This window comes from Eutrigla gurnardus (genome assembly GCF_963514095.1).
Source record: "Eutrigla gurnardus genome assembly, chromosome: 13".
NCBI lineage: Eukaryota > Metazoa > Chordata > Actinopteri > Perciformes > Triglidae > Eutrigla > Eutrigla gurnardus.
This window is the reverse complement of record NC_139936.1, coordinates 14,209,831-14,228,356: the sequence shown is the minus strand read 5'-3', so window position 1 is coordinate 14,228,356 and position 18,526 is coordinate 14,209,831. Positions and strand designations below refer to the sequence as shown.

General features: G+C 43.5%; 1 protein-coding gene across 2 annotated transcripts in view; it reads left to right on the top strand.

Moving 5' to 3' along the window:
• The window catches only part of arl15a (ADP-ribosylation factor-like 15a), a 95,306-nt gene extending 77,018 nt beyond the window's left edge, over nucleotides 1-18,288 (top strand). For both annotated transcript variants that reach the window (XM_084024862.1, XM_084024863.1), the window contains exon 5: nucleotides 16,327-18,288. In XM_084024862.1, coding sequence (XP_083880988.1) covers nucleotides 16,327-16,479 — 153 coding nt within the window. In that variant the 3' untranslated portion in view covers nucleotides 16,480-18,288. The remainder of the gene's footprint in view (nucleotides 1-16,326) is intronic.
• The last annotated feature ends 238 nt before the right edge of the window (nucleotides 18,289-18,526 follow it).

Here is an 18,526-nt window from a genome sequence, read left to right as displayed (position 1 = left end):
ATGCACACCGAACAGTTGATGCTCACACCTCCAGTGGAGTAGCTTCACCGTAAAGCGTCAATGGGGAAAAAAAGTGTTTGGATCTCTTTACTTAGTAAAGCAATACAGCAATTTAAAAATCACTGTTGCACGTCAAACAGTCAAACACCAAAGTAAAGGTACTCATTGGACTCATGCAGCCAGTATGGGCTCTGTTATGATTATATTTTATACAATAAGCACTCACATGCAAGCAATGTTTAATGTTGAGCTAATTTTATGCACTTTTTTATACCATTGGTGATTTGACACACTTAATGTCATTATTTTTTATGTCTTTATGTCTGCAAATTAACCAAAGGTAGCATAAACGTAGTGGAGTAACAGGTACAATACTTCCCTCCGAAGTGTAGTAGAGTTAAGTATAAAGTAATATAAAATTAAAATACCTGTACTTTACCTAAGAACAGTGCTTGAGTAAAAGTTGTCATCCATCCTGTACAGAAGCGCAAAGCGCCCACGTTTCAACGGCGCTTGTATCTATCACAAAGATGCAGGTGATCCCCCTGTGGTAGTTCAGTGCAGTCCAACTGGTCTGAACAGACAGACCCAAAGGGTCTTAATGAAGAAAGATGAAAGCACAGTCAACCCAACAATGAAGATGAACAGCTCTTTGTGCAACCGGCAAGCCACTGCCAAGTTTTGGAACGGGTCCAACTACCACAACAATGCTCACTCAGCAAACTATGCTTCATCCACTTTGATTTAATTTGACTTTGATTTCGTAATTTATGTTCATTTGAATCTCATCCAAGATGTACTAATTTACTCCCTGCGGTGACGGTTTCACTCAATCACTCTGAGGTAATCTGCCGCTCACAACACTAGAGAAGGAGCTCTATCTCAAGGCTCTCACCTTGCTGCTGAGTAGGTTTTACGTACTGTAAATGTTGCACAACAATTAACTGTATACACTTATCTTCAGCTGATAGGCTAATGTTCTCAGAGGCATCTCATTACCTTCCTGAATGCCTGATTAATCTAATGGGAGTCATTTGATAAGAGATGTTGTGCATTTAATGAACTGACTCTCCAAAGAATTTTTTTTTTTTTGGAATATCACTGTCCTAAATCATTAAGCACTCGTTAGTAGTTGGGTTTTTCCCCACAGCACTCAAAAGAGGCTGAACCCTAATAAACAAAATAATGGCACGGTCTTATTTCAATATATCACAGGCGGCTCCCCTGCTTTCTTCTGTTTAATACACATTCAGGACGTCTGTTTAAACAATAGCCAAGATCTTTGGGATCGGCGATAATGATTTTGAGCTTCCCAGCAAAGCTCCGACAGTCAGTCAGTGACGGTTTGTGTTTCCAACGGAAATCTTAATGAAGTGATGGTATCACGATGTCTTTCAGCTTTGACATTTTGTTTGACTCCCTCGTTCATTAATAGTGACGAATACAAACAGACGTTTCCCCGCTGTCATCACGTAGAGGTTCGCTCGCCTTTCAGAGCATCGCCTGGATCAGCAGTGCTGTATCATTGTTCTGCTGTACATTACGGCGCTGTTGTTACACGAACGAATTTCAGCAATGAAATTTAAAAAAAAGGCTTTAAAATGGTGCCATCCAGAGAGGCCATCGTTTTCCATTGAATTGTTTGATGTTATCCTAGTGAGTTCTGTGATGCTTCTTAGAACTTTAGACAAAGGAAAAACAGATTCCTGTGAACTCTAGGTTAGTGTCGTGATGTTTCATGGGCCTGAAGTGACACATCAGTTCCCACCGCTTTTATTGGACGTCTGCATTATAAACCTGAAGTTTTAAAATCTAATAATAATCACTGTTGTTCCTGCTTTCGTCTCGCTTCTGATCTCTATCAGAGGACTCCGTCTGTCTGCTTGACGACTCGTGCACATGTCTCCTTCGCCCCTCGCTCAGAGAAAACAGACTCGGCTTGTGTATCTGCTGGTTGTGTGCTGGCGAAAGGACAGCCTTTTATGCAGAGCACATTCTGACTTCAACACCTTGATCAGGACTTTTATCTAAAGTAAAGCCTCGAAAAGCCCCTGTAAAATGAGTCAGTAGATACCAGAGTGTAGATCAGTTTGCCGTCTGTATGTTGTAAAACTGGAAGTGACATCATTATCATGGTGAATTAAAAAAAAAGTCAAAGTCCTACGATCGCAATTCATTTCCAAAATGTTGCCGTTGTTTTGAGTATTTTTATGAGATTTTTTTATGAGATAGCTGGGTGAAGGGATTCATTAATAAACGGTCAATAAATGGATAGATGGTTGGTTGATTGATAAGAAATGCTCTTCAACTATAGAAATGCACAAAGTTAGTAAGATCAACTGTGACTTTTTGTTTGATATATGACGCATATCTTCCCCGGCCACACAATGTTCTTACTCACCCTCGACAGGTGGCAAACATCCAGATGGCAACTTGAATGTTACATCCGATAGAACACTCGCTCTCCGCCATTAATTAGTTCATAAGTTCTCTCAGCGTGTAGCACGCAGGTAGTTACTCTGCCAAGGAAGTAACGCACAGCTGCGTGTCCTACCCTGCTCCACTTACGGAGCTCAGCACATGCTGAATCTTGTCTGCCGTCTGTGTACTTTTAATATATGTTCCAAATGTGATTAGGGTTCCCTAATAATTGTTGGCACACGATCTGGCGGTTATGATCAAAACAGGCAATTTGTTAGAATTGAGGCCTTCAAGTTGATTTACCTTAAGTCTCACACAATGATAGGCAGCATAAAATTGACATTTTTCATAACCTTGGATCTGTATGCATTTTAAATACCTTGTTAAAATGCTTTTAAGACCCCTGGGATTCTAGTTTGCTATCCCAAATAGGTGTAACTACTAGCATTTAAAAAAATGTTACCTAGTAGTTCACAAAATGGGTGCAGAGAAATTAATGGGAACACAATGATCGACTCTTTCAAGAGTTAAATGAGTGGGAGCGGAGGGGGAGCTGTTGTGGAGTCCAGTAAATATTTGTTTCCTGTGCTCAGAATAACACTGGGCTGATGTTGCTGCGTTCAGCTGTTTTCCGAGACCAAGGAAACCGCACAGGTTTCGGATTCATCATGTTAGCTGGGACACTAATTCTATTTCCAGTGTCCATCGCAGCCACTTGACATTGCAAAAAAAAAAAAAAAGTGCAAAGATAACTTTTGATCAAACTGTGTTGGGAATAGTCCAAGACGGAAGTGGCTAGTCAACCACTGCCCTCTGTCACATTTTGCACATGGTGAACTTGCAGGTCTTGGCACACATTGGGTGGTGGCTGTGCTCAGTGACTCATGTGGCGCCCAGTGTCTGAAACTTTCGTCAAATGTCTGGCACATGGTGTGTGTGTCTGTGTGTGTGTGCGTGCGTGTGTGTGTGTGTGTGTGTGTGCGTGTGTGTGTGTCATTGTAGCCGGTGACGCTGGTGGCTCTAAATTCCCCAGTGGCTGCTGATTGGTCGTGTAGAAGATGAGGCACGGGTCAGGGCCAATCAATAAACCCTGAGAAGGCAACAACACGGTGTGAGCAACTCTGTTACCAAATGTCTCAAACTAACTTGTTAAGATCACCCTTACAATACCTTGCACTTGCGTCATCGCTGAGTGGAAATGTCTTATTATTGCCAGCTCAGTTAGAATAATCAACAGGATGAAAGTTGTACGTCATTCGTCAGAAATAAGAATGTCAAGGGTAATTTGTTTTTTGAGTTTTATTTTGGAAATACTCCCTTCTGTTAGTTGCTATTTAATAGGATGCGTGTTGCCAGTACACATGCCAGTTTACATGTTGCCAGTTGAGATACAGTTTATAATGTTATAAGGCTTTGGCTTTTATCTTTATCTTGTTAACCAGTTTTCACTGCTGAATCAGTTTGAATATAGTTTGGTTATATCCTTCAAACACATATTGTAGACCTTTCTGTCTGGCTTTCTGGCTTTTTTTTTTCTAGCTATTCCATAAACACTGATGCTCACAAAAAAACTGATGCTGTGCTTCACGCTGCGAAGCACGTCACTGTTTCGTTGGCTTGCCCTTTGTTTTTTCACATATACCTCATTGCCGGAAAAGGCTCCGGTCAGAGCTTAATCATCATAAGGGCAGTCTGTGAGCTATAACCTCGATTAGGCTTTTCATCTAGATTTAATCATCAGTAGTAAGCATTCAGACAATCAGTAACGGTTTGCTGCAGCCCTGAAAAATGATTCAGCAGATGTCTGTATCCTTCAGTGGGTTGATTTTGCCTTAAGAGAGTTAAGTAATGTTGCAAAAGTAAAAGTGAGCCAATATCATCTTTCTTCTTCTCTCTGCAGAATAATAATTAAGAGAACTTCCAAAAAAGGCTCCACGCCAGTCTTGTAAAGATGAGATCATTGTGCAATGTCAAGTATATTTTTCTTTTTTTTTAATCATCTAGGCTGCCAAAGATTGGGACTAATGAAAGTTGCAAATAGAGTGCAGTCAGCATTTTGAACCGACTTTTTTTCTTGAAGTCTGCTAATTTCCCATTAAAACCTTTTTTTATTCAGGATGCCAAATGAAGATGAATGTGCTCTAAAGTGTAAAGGTCCAGCTGCTGCACGACTATTTCTGGTGCAGTTTAGACACGTCATCGGCAGAGATACCACTATGGTGTTTTCATAGATCTGGGGAATTATAATGACATTATCTCTTTTATGAGATAAATGGAAGCATGCAGGTTTTCGACAACATCATATGCAGCTGGGTGGATCTTCTAACTATTTAGTGGAGAGATTGTAAAACACCTCTGGTATGATGATGGAGTGGTGGAGTGGAGGTATGGGGGGGGGGGGGGGGGCGGGGGGGGGGGGGGGGGGGTTGGTTAAACAGCAGGAAAGCAGACAGGCAGGAGGAGGAGGGGGGGTCAGGTGGCGTGACTTTTTACTCTGCGGCTCACTGACCTTGACAATGGAGCCACAGCCAGCGACTCGGATAGCTTTCTCCGATAGCGTCTCTCGCTATCTCTCTCACCCTCTGCATCACTGTCTGTTTCTCCCTCTCTCTCTCTCTCTCTCTCTCTCTCTCCCTCCCTCCCTCTCTCCCTCTCTCTCCCTCTCTCGCTGTCTCTCTCTTCCTCTCATCCCCCCGTCTCTCTGCTTGCCCGCCGCGAGTCTAGCCTGCCGACTGTGGCAGCCAAAATGCACCACCGCCTCTCTGCTGCAGCTCACCCCCCTCTTACCTCACGTCTGCTCTTTTTCCAGACAAGCGGGTTTAAAAAGTCAACTGCGTATTGAGCCGTCTAGACTGAAGCCGGTCAGCAACCAAACCTCCCCACCCCCGACTCCCCCTCACCAACCCCCGACTTGTGAGTTGCCGGCTACAGTGGAAAAAACGGATGAGGAGCAGGTGACCTTGCTGAGCTCTGTCCCTCATTTTTAGCCAAGTGCAAAATGACTCTATGGCCACATTATATAAACAATATTGACAACAATGTAACGATGTACTGAAAGCCAAGCTCAAGTTGGCCCTGGACATGTCAACAGTGTAAAAAGAGGTGTTCTCTCACTGTAATATTCCAGGAAATATCCACCGATGTATTGAGTGTTCATCACTGATGTGCAGTACCATTTTCTCTTCAGAATACATATTTCCAGCACATGAATACAAAACGTTTAGATGTCCTCTGATGTGCATGTCTAACTAAGATAAATCAGTCCAGTGCCGCTGTTTCTTTACAAGGTGTCAGCCTTTTAAATGAGGGCAAATTCTCCCCAGATAAATACTAATGTGAGTGCACTTCCCACTCCTCTGCCTGTTATTCTTTTGATGTTCGGTTTTATGAGTAATTTTTAACTTCCCGTTTTTGACGCAAGTAGCAACTAACAGATTTAACAGAGTTAACGAATGCTTGTCATAATTAAGGTTCATGTTATTTCACAGTGCACAAACAGGATCATTTGGTTTGGGAAACCGAAGTTATGAATCAGCTGATGGAAAAGTACTGTTTGTGGCATTGCACAGTTCTCGTGTTATCTTAGTAAAACACCACCAATATAGTATTCTTCAAAACTTCACTGGAGGATTTTTATGTTATTGCATCGTCGGTAGTTATGAATTATTGCATGCTTCAATGTTTTTAATGTGGACTCTTGGTCGATTACCCAAGGAGCAAAAAAAGAGATCAAAGACAAATCAGAATCTTCCCCAGAGGTATTCACGAACAATTTGCACGGATTTGCAGGAGATGCGTTGTAGTTCATGAGCGTGTTTTCAGTTCCCTCCTGTCAGTTGATGAGGTGAAATGAATGGCAGTCCCAAAGTGTGACATTCCATGTAAAGCAGCGCGTGATACTTTTTTTAAGAGGTGTCTCCAACCAGCAAGTGGCCCTCACCATGTGCAATGAGATGACTATCTTCCCCGATAAAGCACAGCATTAACAGCTTGATTTTCTGACAAAACATTAAACTGTTGCAATTAAATCAAGCTGTCTTTAAATGGCAGCCAGTTTGGCGTTCAGCCTTTTATTACAATCTCAATTTGATCCTGTAATAATGTAACACAATGCAGAGATGTGTGAAAGCTGTTTCATCCCAACCAATACCGCGGTGTTTGTAGTGCTATAACCTTGGGGTAGTGCGTGTGGTGCTCCTCGTATCATTAGTACAGTATTTCTTGCAGGTGTGAAGTTAGTAAACTGGTAATTGAAGCAGGGTTTAAACTTCCTGTTTCTTAACAAATAGGACAAAAGAAAATCGCCTTTGGTGGTGGCTAGAAAGTAAGGAAACACTTTTGCATTATGCATACAGGACAAAGTGCCTGACTCCTGCCTGGTTATCATATCTTCTTTCAGGTCATGGAAGGTAACAAAGTTGCAGGAAGGTTATTAGCAACTGCCAGTCACCGTATGCTGAGCGACAGTCTTACTTGATGGCCTCATGTCTGCACTGCACTATTGGTTTGTCTATGGACTTGCGAGTCCAGATGTTTAAACTAGGTGATATGCCTGCCTAAGTATTGTAGCACACAGTTTCGTAGCGTCTATTAACTCTCTGTTTGTGTGTGTGTGCGGTGTGTGTGTGTTACACAAAAAAGGGCTGCATCTCGCAGACTTGTACCCAATGCTTCGTCCATCCCACCTTGGGAGGCAAGGTTTGGAAAACCAGTCAAGCAGCACATATTGATTACCCTCTAGAGAATGTGCGCTAGACCTTCGGAGCACAATATGTGAAGCTACTTAGAAACCTCTCGTTTCTTTGATGGTTTATCTCTCTTACATCTTTGTCCGTCCTGCCAGTGCAGCCCTCCCGCCCACCTTCATCTCCACTTTTGTTTCCCTTTCCCACCAATACAGCCTTTCTCATCCTGTCATCCCTGGGCTGGTGGTCTGTCCCTTGGGGAGGTTAAGGGGCACCGTGGGTGAGAGGGCAGTCGGCAGGTTGTGTGGGCACCGTGCTCGCCTTTTCCCACAGCTCGCGTCAAATGCTGCTGAACCCTGACCCCAGTGGGTCCTCACTCTCAAAACTGGTGTGGAACACAATTCAGCCAGCCAGACCCTATTCAGGGCTGGACTTTCCATTGGAGGAGAAAAGAATCCCCCCCCCTCCCATTCCCAATTGTGGTCAGTGCTCTCCCTTTGTCTGCTGGTCAAGCAGGGTCGGACGGCCGGCCGCCACTAGCCAGGACAGGACTTCCGAAAAGCCTATTCAGCATGTGATTTGACCCCCAGGTTCCATTGCTGACTCACAGGGATCAAACGCTGGAAACCTCTGGGGGTTCTCTTGCATGGAGTTTTGCATCCATTGAAACTTACCCTTTGGACAAGACTGGAAAATGACATTTTTTTTTTTCGCTAAAAGTTTTGTTCATTGCATCAAAATGTTTTACAAATGTGGTATTGTGAAAAGTTTCATCCACAACTCACTCGTCAGTCACCTCGCTCCCATTGGTCCATATTGAGTTTCGGTGTGATTAACTGGAAAGGAAGGAGCACATGGGACAGCTTTCATCCATAACTGCTATTGCGGTATGAAAATGTTTGTTAATGCCGTGGCTTGGTCCACTTTCGCCTGGGCTGGGCCAGATCATTGGCTGTACACTCTTGATTTCCTGGTAGTGGTTAAAACCAGCCAGAAGCAGTTCTGTAACAGAAGGAATTAATAGTGCATAAAAAAAATAAACACATCTCCTAAAGTACATCAAATCTTACGTTTGATGCTGAGCCCGGGAGGCACTGCAACTATGCGTACACACAGACACCGCCGACGTGTGGATTTAACAGATTTAATTTGGGAAGAGTGATGTACACCATGATTAGTAAATAGTTAGAGCAAACTGAAATCAGCTGGAAAAAGGTGCTAAGGAATGTGTTTTGTGTGTTTCGGACAAATAAGCCTTGGTTTCATTATATACTTTCTTTTATGATTCGTCTTTTGCCCAATTTTTCCGCTTTGTTTCCATCTACCATTGAAAACAAAAAGAAACCTCTGTGATTAATTTACAAAACACACACAAACATGTACACGTGCTTAAGCATACATAGAAACAATGTGAAGATGTGGTCATGATTACAGAAAGTGGAAGGTATGCAAGGCAGAAAAGGTGAGAAAACCCAGGAACCTTAAATTTCAAATATGCTGGTCCCATGGCATATGACGGTGTGTGTCTCCGTCTGTGTGTGTGTGTGTGTGTGCACTCCAACTTGACGCATGGTTTAAATCTTTTGCAGAAGGGGAGCACTTTGATTGTAATGCCGCGTGCTGTGTGCTAAAGCGGGGGCCCGCTGCAGCTTTAAAGCTGGTCAACTGTCAGGACTGGAGCGTGAAAGGAGGGCCCCACCAAGTGAAAGGGGTGGAGGGTCCCACGAGGGGGGTCCTGGAGGAGGAGGGGTGTCTTGTAACGGACCTCCTGGGCTTTGAGGGCCCTCTGTGTGGGCTGCTACGGCAAGGCAGCCCTCTTCACAAGAAGGGGAGAGGGAGTGGGGGGGGGCTTGAGGGAAGGTGCTGGTGCATTGGCCCCTGCAGCAGGGAGCATGGGCAGGACGCCAGCTCACCCGTTCAAGTTCCACATACCAGATGTTCCTTGTCAGGGAGCTCTTGGCCTTTAATAGATTGAGTTACTGTAAATCTGTAATAAAGCAAGGCAAACACGGGCACCCCACCTCCCCCACTACACACACATCCCCGATATTCTGATCCCACAGACTGTTCCTCGTGTCCTGCAGGTCAACCTCTGGTGCAGGGGCCGTGTCCCGGCTACTGAACCTGCCAATTATTTTTTCAACCCACACAAGGACGGATGTTTTCCTTCCTCTTTGCCCCACACCCCCAACTCTAACTATAGAAAATGTCATTCATGTTTCTAGTCTGCAACATGGCCACGTTTCTGACCCTTCAGGAACCTGACCCAAAGAGAAATGTATTTTAAGATCTTACGGTTAACAGAAACGCATGCTGCCAATTTAAATAATCCTATTTGAGCAAATGGGCCTATCAGTTTTTTCTCTCTCTTTTAATAGTAAAAGAGAGAAAATAATAATAATAATACTCGTTTAATGGTTGCTTAGAATTATTGATCAGCAACAGATGCACTGAATAGCATTTTGCAGAACGATAATAATATAATATAATACAATAACGGGACGATTCTTCTGAAACTATTATTGAATCCTCATCCCCAATGTTTAAGTAAACGTGTGTTCAACAAACACGCTGCATCTGCTGTTGCCACTGTGAGACTTGAGGCGTTGGGTCATTCATCCAGGTAACTGCAGCCAGTATTGTGGGAGTCATCTGATCTGCTGCAGGAATAATAAAAAAAAAATACCTCTGTGTTAGTGTTAAGGTCGGAAAGAAAGTCCTCTGTACTGTCTTACTAGATTTACAGCTCCTCCGAGGACAGGTTCTGATCTGGCAGTGGTCAGTTGGCTTTGAAGAGAAGTGCACCGCAAGTGAATCACTTTGAACCTGCACTGAGCTGAGCCTGAGGGAGACCCGTGGTCCCACCTGAGTGGAACAGGATAGTAAATCTGAAGGCAGCTCAGTTTTTGCACTGTGACATGGGGACTGAAGTTTGAATTTGTTGCCTGCCAAATCCCCTGGTCCAACAGTTCTACAACTGTGGCCTGGTTCTTATGGCTTTTACGTGCTGGCTTGGCCTGGATGGTTTCCACAGCGAAAGGAAGGACTAAAGTGAAAGTCCATATCTTTCTGTCTTTTTTCCCCCACTCCCTTTTTTTCTCCATGCTCAGACTTTAGTTTTTTTTAGTCCTTTTTATTATATTTTTTTGTCGACATGGATTCCTTTAAGCTTGTACATGCATTTCTTTTCTGAATTTGCTCGTAAGCCGCGCTGCTTGGTTCTGCATGGGCACCCGCAAACCACCGCAATGACCTAATTGTGGGCAGTGCTGCAATTACAACATTTGTGTGTGTAACAACCACTGTGCACCCTTTCTTATTGACAATTGGCTTTTTGGTCTGAGCCAATTGCTTCCTTTTCTCCCTCCTCCAAAAATACGCCAGCCAAACCAGATGTATTTTTAAAGACAAGAATGAGGAAGCAAGGAGAATATTTGTCACTGTGGGACATCACATGAAGCTTTTCCTTCCAGTGTACTTGCTGTAGATTTGTCCGCATCTCTCTCTGTGCCGTGCCACGAAATTCAGAGGGACGTCCTGAAGTCCTCATTTGATATAATCTGGAAACAAATGTGGCCCCGTCATGCGCCCCACCTGCAGGTAGAACTTTCACCTAACAGACGATCACGTCATTATCTACCTTGGGTTAAGCTCGGAGACAGTAATCCCCTCAGATGTAAAACCTTGTATCCAGTGCCCCAAGGTGTTACAGCCTTGCCTAAATAGGATTTAGGTTTTACTTACTGGCCGGTGTGGCTGTTTCATTCGACACCTCCCCACAGTTTGTGGCGCAATGTTTGTTTTTTTCCCCATGTGTACCTCTCTTGGGGACCTCCGGGCTTTCCGCATGTCTTTAAGGCTCTTTAGGTAAGCCGGAAAAGCAAACAAAGGCATATCTATTATATGGTAAGTGGATCTCACATATCCCCTCCCATTTCAGTGCAGTCGCCAGTGTGGGCCACTTTCCAAGTGACTGATATTTTCACAGGGGCCACCATGTCAAGGGATGGTGTAATTGATTGTCTTGGATATTTGAGTATGCCACTTTCCCCTAGTTCAGAGACCCCCTAATGCTTCCTTCTCCAGTTATATGGCTTACTCGTGTGGTGAGGTTTTGACACATGACAGTGAAGCAGGATAGACATGTGGTCATGGTAGATATTGGAACAAGGGCATAAGAGGCTGTATCTTCTATTTTTATGAGGCACAGTTGTTTTAATTCCCTCAAATACTTGATGCCTAAATACACATAAATATGTGTTTGGCTGCTTTCTGCTGCCTTTCCCATGGGTCGTTTTCTACACACATGCTCTTAAGACTGTGAATAAAGGATGTTATTTTTGTTGAAAAGGGGCCCTGGCTGAAGTTTATCCAAATGAAAACCTCAGGGCTAAAATCATTGCTTCTCCAGTGAGTTTAGTAAGTAAAGCTCTCCGTGCTCCACAGATCATTTCTGATCGTTTTTTAGCCTGCAGGAAAAAGTGCTTGATAATCTGTTAGTGAGTCTTTTTTTATCAGCTTCACTTTTTGTTTTGTTGGGTTTTTTTTTTTTTTTTAAACATTGCTGAAAGGCAAACTCTTCTCAAGTGAAAGTTTCCTGTTCTCCCTTTTATGATCTTATTACTTAAACAGGAAGAGATTATTATTATTATTTGATATTATTGACTTTAGTTTCAATATTTTATCATATTTTTGGATCCTGAGGCAACTGCAAGAGCCAGACTTGACGGGGGGAAAAAAAGAAAAGAAAATCCTGCCCTGGATGAGAAATTGAGAGTTGACAGCACAGGTCATTTAACTTTCTTTTACGATACTGATCCGTTTCAGGAGTGCATCCAACAAACTTGCGTCTGTTACATCTGGCTTTGCTTTTAACCTCTGCAAGAATGCTAGAACTAACTTTAGATTTCTCAAACACGCATACATAGCGTAAGTGCACTGAACCGCGGGTCTTTTTATCAGAGAGATCCTAAACATGGCAGGAGCGTAGCCTGTTACCTTGGACCTCTGCCATCACAGCCTTGAGAAGGGCACTTAACACGAATTACTCGGCACAAACGTCAGAAATGACTGTTGGAGACACACAGATAAAATAAGGAGAATGCTCCATGGAAACAAATCATTGTTGCAAACACGACAAACGTGTGCCGGTTACTGGAATCTGTCGGCTGCAACCGTGACGTTGTTTGCACAAAGGAAGCCTATACCTGTAGGTGTAAATGTGACTATAATTTGAGGCTGTGTAGATAACCTTTTTTTAATTTAAAGAGCATTGGAGTACAATACCACCTGCTTTCTAGTTTGAATCCTGCAAAGCAGAGAATATAAATTTGTGAGGTATGATAGATCTGTCATCTGTTTTCACGTATATGCTCAGCAGCCAACATTATGCACTTCCATGACTAGAACTTGGCATCAGGACTCATCTCCTTCATCCAGTCAGGCCTTCTCTTTTCTCTGTCTCTGCCTCCACAGTGTGTTTAGTTGGTCAAGAGGCCGGAGCAGGGCCCTGCTGACAATAGACATCCGCCAAAGCTCTTTTTTTATTCTGCCAGGATATCCTCTTGACATGACATGATGCCAACAGTGACCATCGCATGTAGTAATCTGGCATAGGTCAGGGAGCAGCTGGATGCACGTGCCATTCATGCCCATCCGCTGTCTTAAGGAGCCTGAAGAAGGCTTACCAGGGTAGGAGCTTACGCTTAGCTGACAAGCTGTGCAGCCACTCCCTGCAGACGCTTGGTCACAAATGAGCAAACCTAACAATACATCTCTAATGAAAGTCATTTCGCATAAAGTATAAATTGTCTCTTTAATGAGTTCACGCTTTGAAAAAAAATGTATTCTGTGTAGTGGAAGATTAGTGTTGTTTGCCAAGTTTATTGTGGGTTCAGTTCCACAACTACCTTAGAAGGTGATAGATACTGATTTCCAACAGTAATAAAAAAAAAACACACACACACACAAAAAAACCGAAAAACTTACTTCCTTTATGTGCATTTTCCAATCTCGACCAAATCGGTTGTATGCTTGAACACTTATTTTTATTTTTCATCATTTATCAATTTACAATCAACTATTTACATATTTCTAAGTGTGAGTTAATGTTTAAAACAACCTAAACCATTATTTCTATTCAAAAAAATCTATTAAAACTATGTTTGAAATTGACCAGTCCGACCACCTTTGAGAATGTTATTTCATGCTATTTTAATGTCAGTGTAATATAATGTTCGTCAGTTATTCTTGGAATTGAATAACACAGTAATGCAGGCTATAACCGTAATAAATGATGTCATAAGAATTCATTGAAAAATGCATCTTATTGCGTTGTCCATTGTGAACTGCTAGTCGGGCTCAGAAGTCACTGTAACTATTGGGGCCCCGTCACCAGAGGATTCTGTCCCCCTGAGTTTTCTGGCTCTCCCAGCAGCAGAAATATAGTCGACGCAGGCACAGGTGATTAAAGATTTTTTTGACACCCATATGCATGTATAAGCCGCTTTCTCCCATGCACAAGACGAGGCCCCCAGTCTGTATGACCTAGAAGAAGCTAGACTGGATGACCCAGTGGTCATCTTAGGAGCCATCTGGCAACCCGTGTCTTGTGTGGCTTACCCTTCCCACTGCCTCACGCAATTCTTTAAGCAAGCATAAGTGTGCTTAGGAGGACTTAATCTCAGAGAAACTGGTTTGGGCCTCACTGCTGACTGCCAGTGTGGGTGCACCCGGCTATCAGGTCATGGGGTTCCTTCAGTCAAGTAACACTGAGACAGCGTTTCTCCGGCTCCATGTCCGTCCGCCTGTTGTGAGATTACAATCTCAGGATTGTGCGCGTCCTTTCGATGACATGTGTGTTCATACCAACTGGGTATTAAGCGGGTGGTTTCTCTGGTATATCAGGCTACTCGTGTTTTCACGAATGCACAACTGTAAAGCTGCACTGAAAACTGGGCAAGCCATCTGGTGTCGTCGGTAAGATCAGTTGTCTGATCGGGCCGAGGATAGAAGGCATTCGCCACACCGTGAGATGCCCCCGGGTGTGTTCTGCTGGCCTACGGGGCAGAGAGGGGAAGTGAGAGAAGCTTGAGCCTGTCTGCACTTGCAAAGAGGTCACTGCTGGCCTTTTGACAGTCTGCTAGTGCAGGGGCCAGGGGCTTCCAGAAGAGGGCCTTGGCTACAGGCAGACAAGTGAGCCAGCCAGCCAGACAGGCAGCCAGCCGCATCGTCTACAGTCTAGGTTTGGGGCGAGAGCCTGGACTAGGGCAGCTCAAGTTACCCAGACAGATTTGTTAACACTGTTTGGGTCCGCTCGTCTTTCTAGCCAGGCCTCTGAGCCAAACGCGGTTGAGGTGACTTAATCTGTCATTAAACTCACATTACACCCGGACAGAGATTCGGCTGAGGGGCAGAGACGGCGCTCACTCTCCAGCTCACTGGCATGGCTGGCTGGATTTGAGCAGACACAAAGAATACCCCCTCCTCCCCCTCCTCCCCCTCCTCCTCCTCCTCCTCCTCCTCCTCCCTATCCTCTTCATGCCACACACCATGGCACAGCTAGACAGCCTAGCCCAGTCTAGACAAATGCAATTTCACTTGAAGTTGAAGTCATCCGACGGTGTGACGGACACCTGTGTGGATTTGCTGCAATTTATGGGGCGCACAAAATGTGTTTGTCTACTTGCATTGGGAAAACACCCATTCAGAATACTGAGGTTAGCTGCTATTTTGATTTTTAGAATTGGATCGGTCATCAACCTTTGCTTTTTTATTTGCAGAAATATGTAGAAATGCTATCTTCATGTGTGATTAAAGTCTTAATGACTATGCATGCAATGTTCGAAATGGCTTCACGGCTTTGGTATTTTCGCAATTATTGATTAAGGTCTCCTTTTCGGTCTGTGTGCTTTAACAGTGTGACCAGGTTAGAATAATTAGTACAAGAAACAAAAAGAAAATGGTCTACTTTAAAGTATGTGTATCGTCGAGCTCTTCATATTTCAACACGTAGAGATAACTGAGGGAAAATGCCGTTACATTTTAATCATTTCTAATGGGGTAATTATGGATACTTACAATACATGATTATTCCTGCATCTGTACACATTATTATTTGATCAGTGTGAGAGACACATTACTTTAAACCTTTACAAACAAACTGTCAAACTGGACACGAGACCGACAAAATAACCGTGGTGGTAAAATGTCATCTTATTGCATCAGATAAATTAGTTTCCTTTTCCTTTCTTCCGGCTGCAGACTGCACACATTTGTCTTTGTACTGTCTTCGCTGGCGATCAGACAAACAGGAGGAGATGGCTGAACTCTGTTCACATCGGGCAAACAAAATTGCTTCCATTACTCTAAGCTTGGAGATGTCAGGGACCCTAACAACCTGCAGTACTTTGAGTGGAGGTCGTAGACATCGTCTCCCTCGGTTGAGATTTGTTTTTACGTAGCAGCTGGTTCTGGTTCTCTCCCACCCACCCAAACCTCACCGCACCCTCACTATCATGAGCAGCCAAAAGCCAACATATGAACTTTATAATCAAGTTTTACAAAGTGCATTGCCAAGCCACATATTTAGAAGAATCGTTTTTTTAATTTAATTTCATATAGTTTATAGTGTATTTGTATTTATTCGTTAACTTTGGTTGCATTCTGAACACAAAGATGTGCTTGGGCAATTCCAAGGCTGTGGCTTCATGCATTTGTGATTGACTGTGGAAGGAAACATACTTTGCACAGAGAACTAATTGAATTGTGGGTAGGAATGATACAAATGGCTCTTTCTTTTATGCTTTTTTTATGTTCTGGGCCTCTGAAAACTGTAATGCAACAGCTAAACCAGGGCTTTTCTTAACACAGCGGTCAAAATAAAAAGATAAAAAATGATAATCCTGGTCCTCACTCCTGTTTAGCTGAGTCATGAACTGACCACACACTTCTATAATGTGGCAGACAAAAACCTGCAGGTTTTCAGTCCCACGCATTAATGAGGCACAAGATAATACTTGCTACTTCCCTCTACATGTTTGGAGGTGTTGAGTTGTGTTTTCCTGACATGAAAACTGACCTCTAATGGTGCCTGGTTTGAGTGATATACCTGCTAATTTGAAGTTCAATGAAGAATAGCAGATATTTAAAAGTTATCCCACAAAAACCCTGACTAGTAATTAATTCCTGCTGATTCCATGCCTTTTGTTTCTGCCGACAGGTCAAGAAGTACTTTGAGCTGGAGCCGCTGGCCAGAGGGAAACGCTGGATCCTGGAGGGAAGCACCACTGACAACTTGGAGGCAGCCAAGGAGAGCTTCGGCCAGTTCATTAGCCTGTTGGAGGACAAAGACACAGAGCCTGCAAGGATATGATGCTAACCCTGCTAATGCTAAGAGACATTAGCGGCTAACGACAAGGAAATGACAACATCCTGCTGGTGCCCATGCACACACACATACACACGCACACACGCACAAACACAGACATGCACACGCCAGAAAAACACAGCGGATGTCGGCCTCTTCTCCATCAGAAGCGTATCGAACGCCATCCTCCCTTCACTGCGCTCTCGTTTCTCAAATCGGAAGAGCGCGGGCACAAGTCGGCCACTGCGACCCGACAGGGGAGAGCTGCCGTGAAACACACCCAATGTCAAAGCAGTTTGTCAAGAAAGATTTAAAAAAAAAAAATCTTTGAACTTTGCCAGAAATGGAAATCTTGTTTACTACTGTCTGTGCCATTGTGATTATACCAGTGGCATGCGGGACATGTGGCATTCCTTCGGTCGGGCACGAACACACACATTCTCACTCTCACACACACACACACGAACACACACTGTCACACACAAAGCGGAGCCCAGGTTGTCTGTAGATATGTTTAACATCTCCAGTAATTACTTTACAGGATGTTGGGGTGGACTCGCTCGATGTTCTTTCCACTGAGAAGTACTGTATGGCCGTCAAGTGTTTCTCTCCTTTTTGACTTGGTAACAGCAAACGTCGTCGTGTGATCGGAGTCCAAAGCCTTGTGTTATGTACGGTCGTTACATATCGGTGTGTCTGAATACCTAACCTGAATAGTGTGTAGTCTCAGTATCTCATGGAGTATTATGTACATGCAAACGAAGCATATTGCCGTGTACCCTCCTGTGCAGCCACACGCAAGTACTACTAATCATGTGATAAGCGCTAGGTGACTTTATGGAGACCATGTAGAGGAAGCGGAAACGAGTGCTTTTTTTTATAAATGTGCAATTTCTGATATGTTTTTTAGCCCTGTATGTTAATCTCATAGAGCTGCGTTCAGATTTTTTATACCACATATCATACCACACTAAAATCAAAGACCAAAACAGAAAAAGAACCACCGTGATTGACCAGAGCTGGCTGCAGCCACGAGAAGTAGATTTGAGATGGACTTAGTTTAATTTCAGTGTTTTTCTTTTTCTACGATTTTACTGTATTTTTTTTTTTTTTTTCTCCTCTTGAATTTACATAATCCCTCTCAATGCTAGCGACTCCAGTCTCCCAACAGGGTGGAATACAAACTCTATCAATCAGCCACAGCAACAGCTGCATCTGACAAGTCCCTGTCCGACACCCTAATGCCTTCCAACTGTCTGTGAAGACCCCTCCCTGTCTGCTGTTCATGGCGGACCCCCACCGCATCCCAGCCCCGGCCCAACCAACACAACCCCTCCACTCCAGCTCCGCTCTCTGTCCCCATTGCTGCTCGCTGTTTTGTTTTTATCCCAGATGCCATTGTTCAGTCCGGCTGCCCCCTCGTGTGGTCTCCACGCCTCTGAGATGAGTCATATTCATTGTGCCACAGGTGTGCATGTGTCCCCCCAAGGTGTGCTTGAGCGACGGATTATGTTCACACCTCCTCCGTGCGTGCTTTGTATTCCTGTTGTCGTCATTTTGTTCAGTATTCTGTCAGGTTTTTAGAGATTTAATCCGTTTTTTCGTACCTGACATGAGATCTGCCTGGTAGTGTTTTTTTTTCTTTTTTTTTTACAATCTTGATGGATAGGTGCATTCGATTGCTTGAATGCAAAAATGAAATCTGTCACTGGACATCTCGTCTGCTCACAAATAGGTTGTAAAACATTCACTGCAGTCTTGTTTTTGTTTTTTTTTTCTTCTTTTTTCAATCAAGCGTTTTGTCAAAAATGACAATTAAAGTTTGAAAACATTCCATATTGTCTTAGTTGTTATTTGCATTTTCATTACTTTTGCTTGAAAATGTTGAATTGTAAAAGTGTGATGTGTTCAATCATGATGGGTGTGTGAAAGACTAAGGGTTCGTTAAACAGTGCAAATATATTATAGACTAATTACTGATCCGTGTAGCTCATGTTTTGTAGGGTACACATTCAGAGACGAGCACTGTAGGTCGTAGTACATATGCGTACAA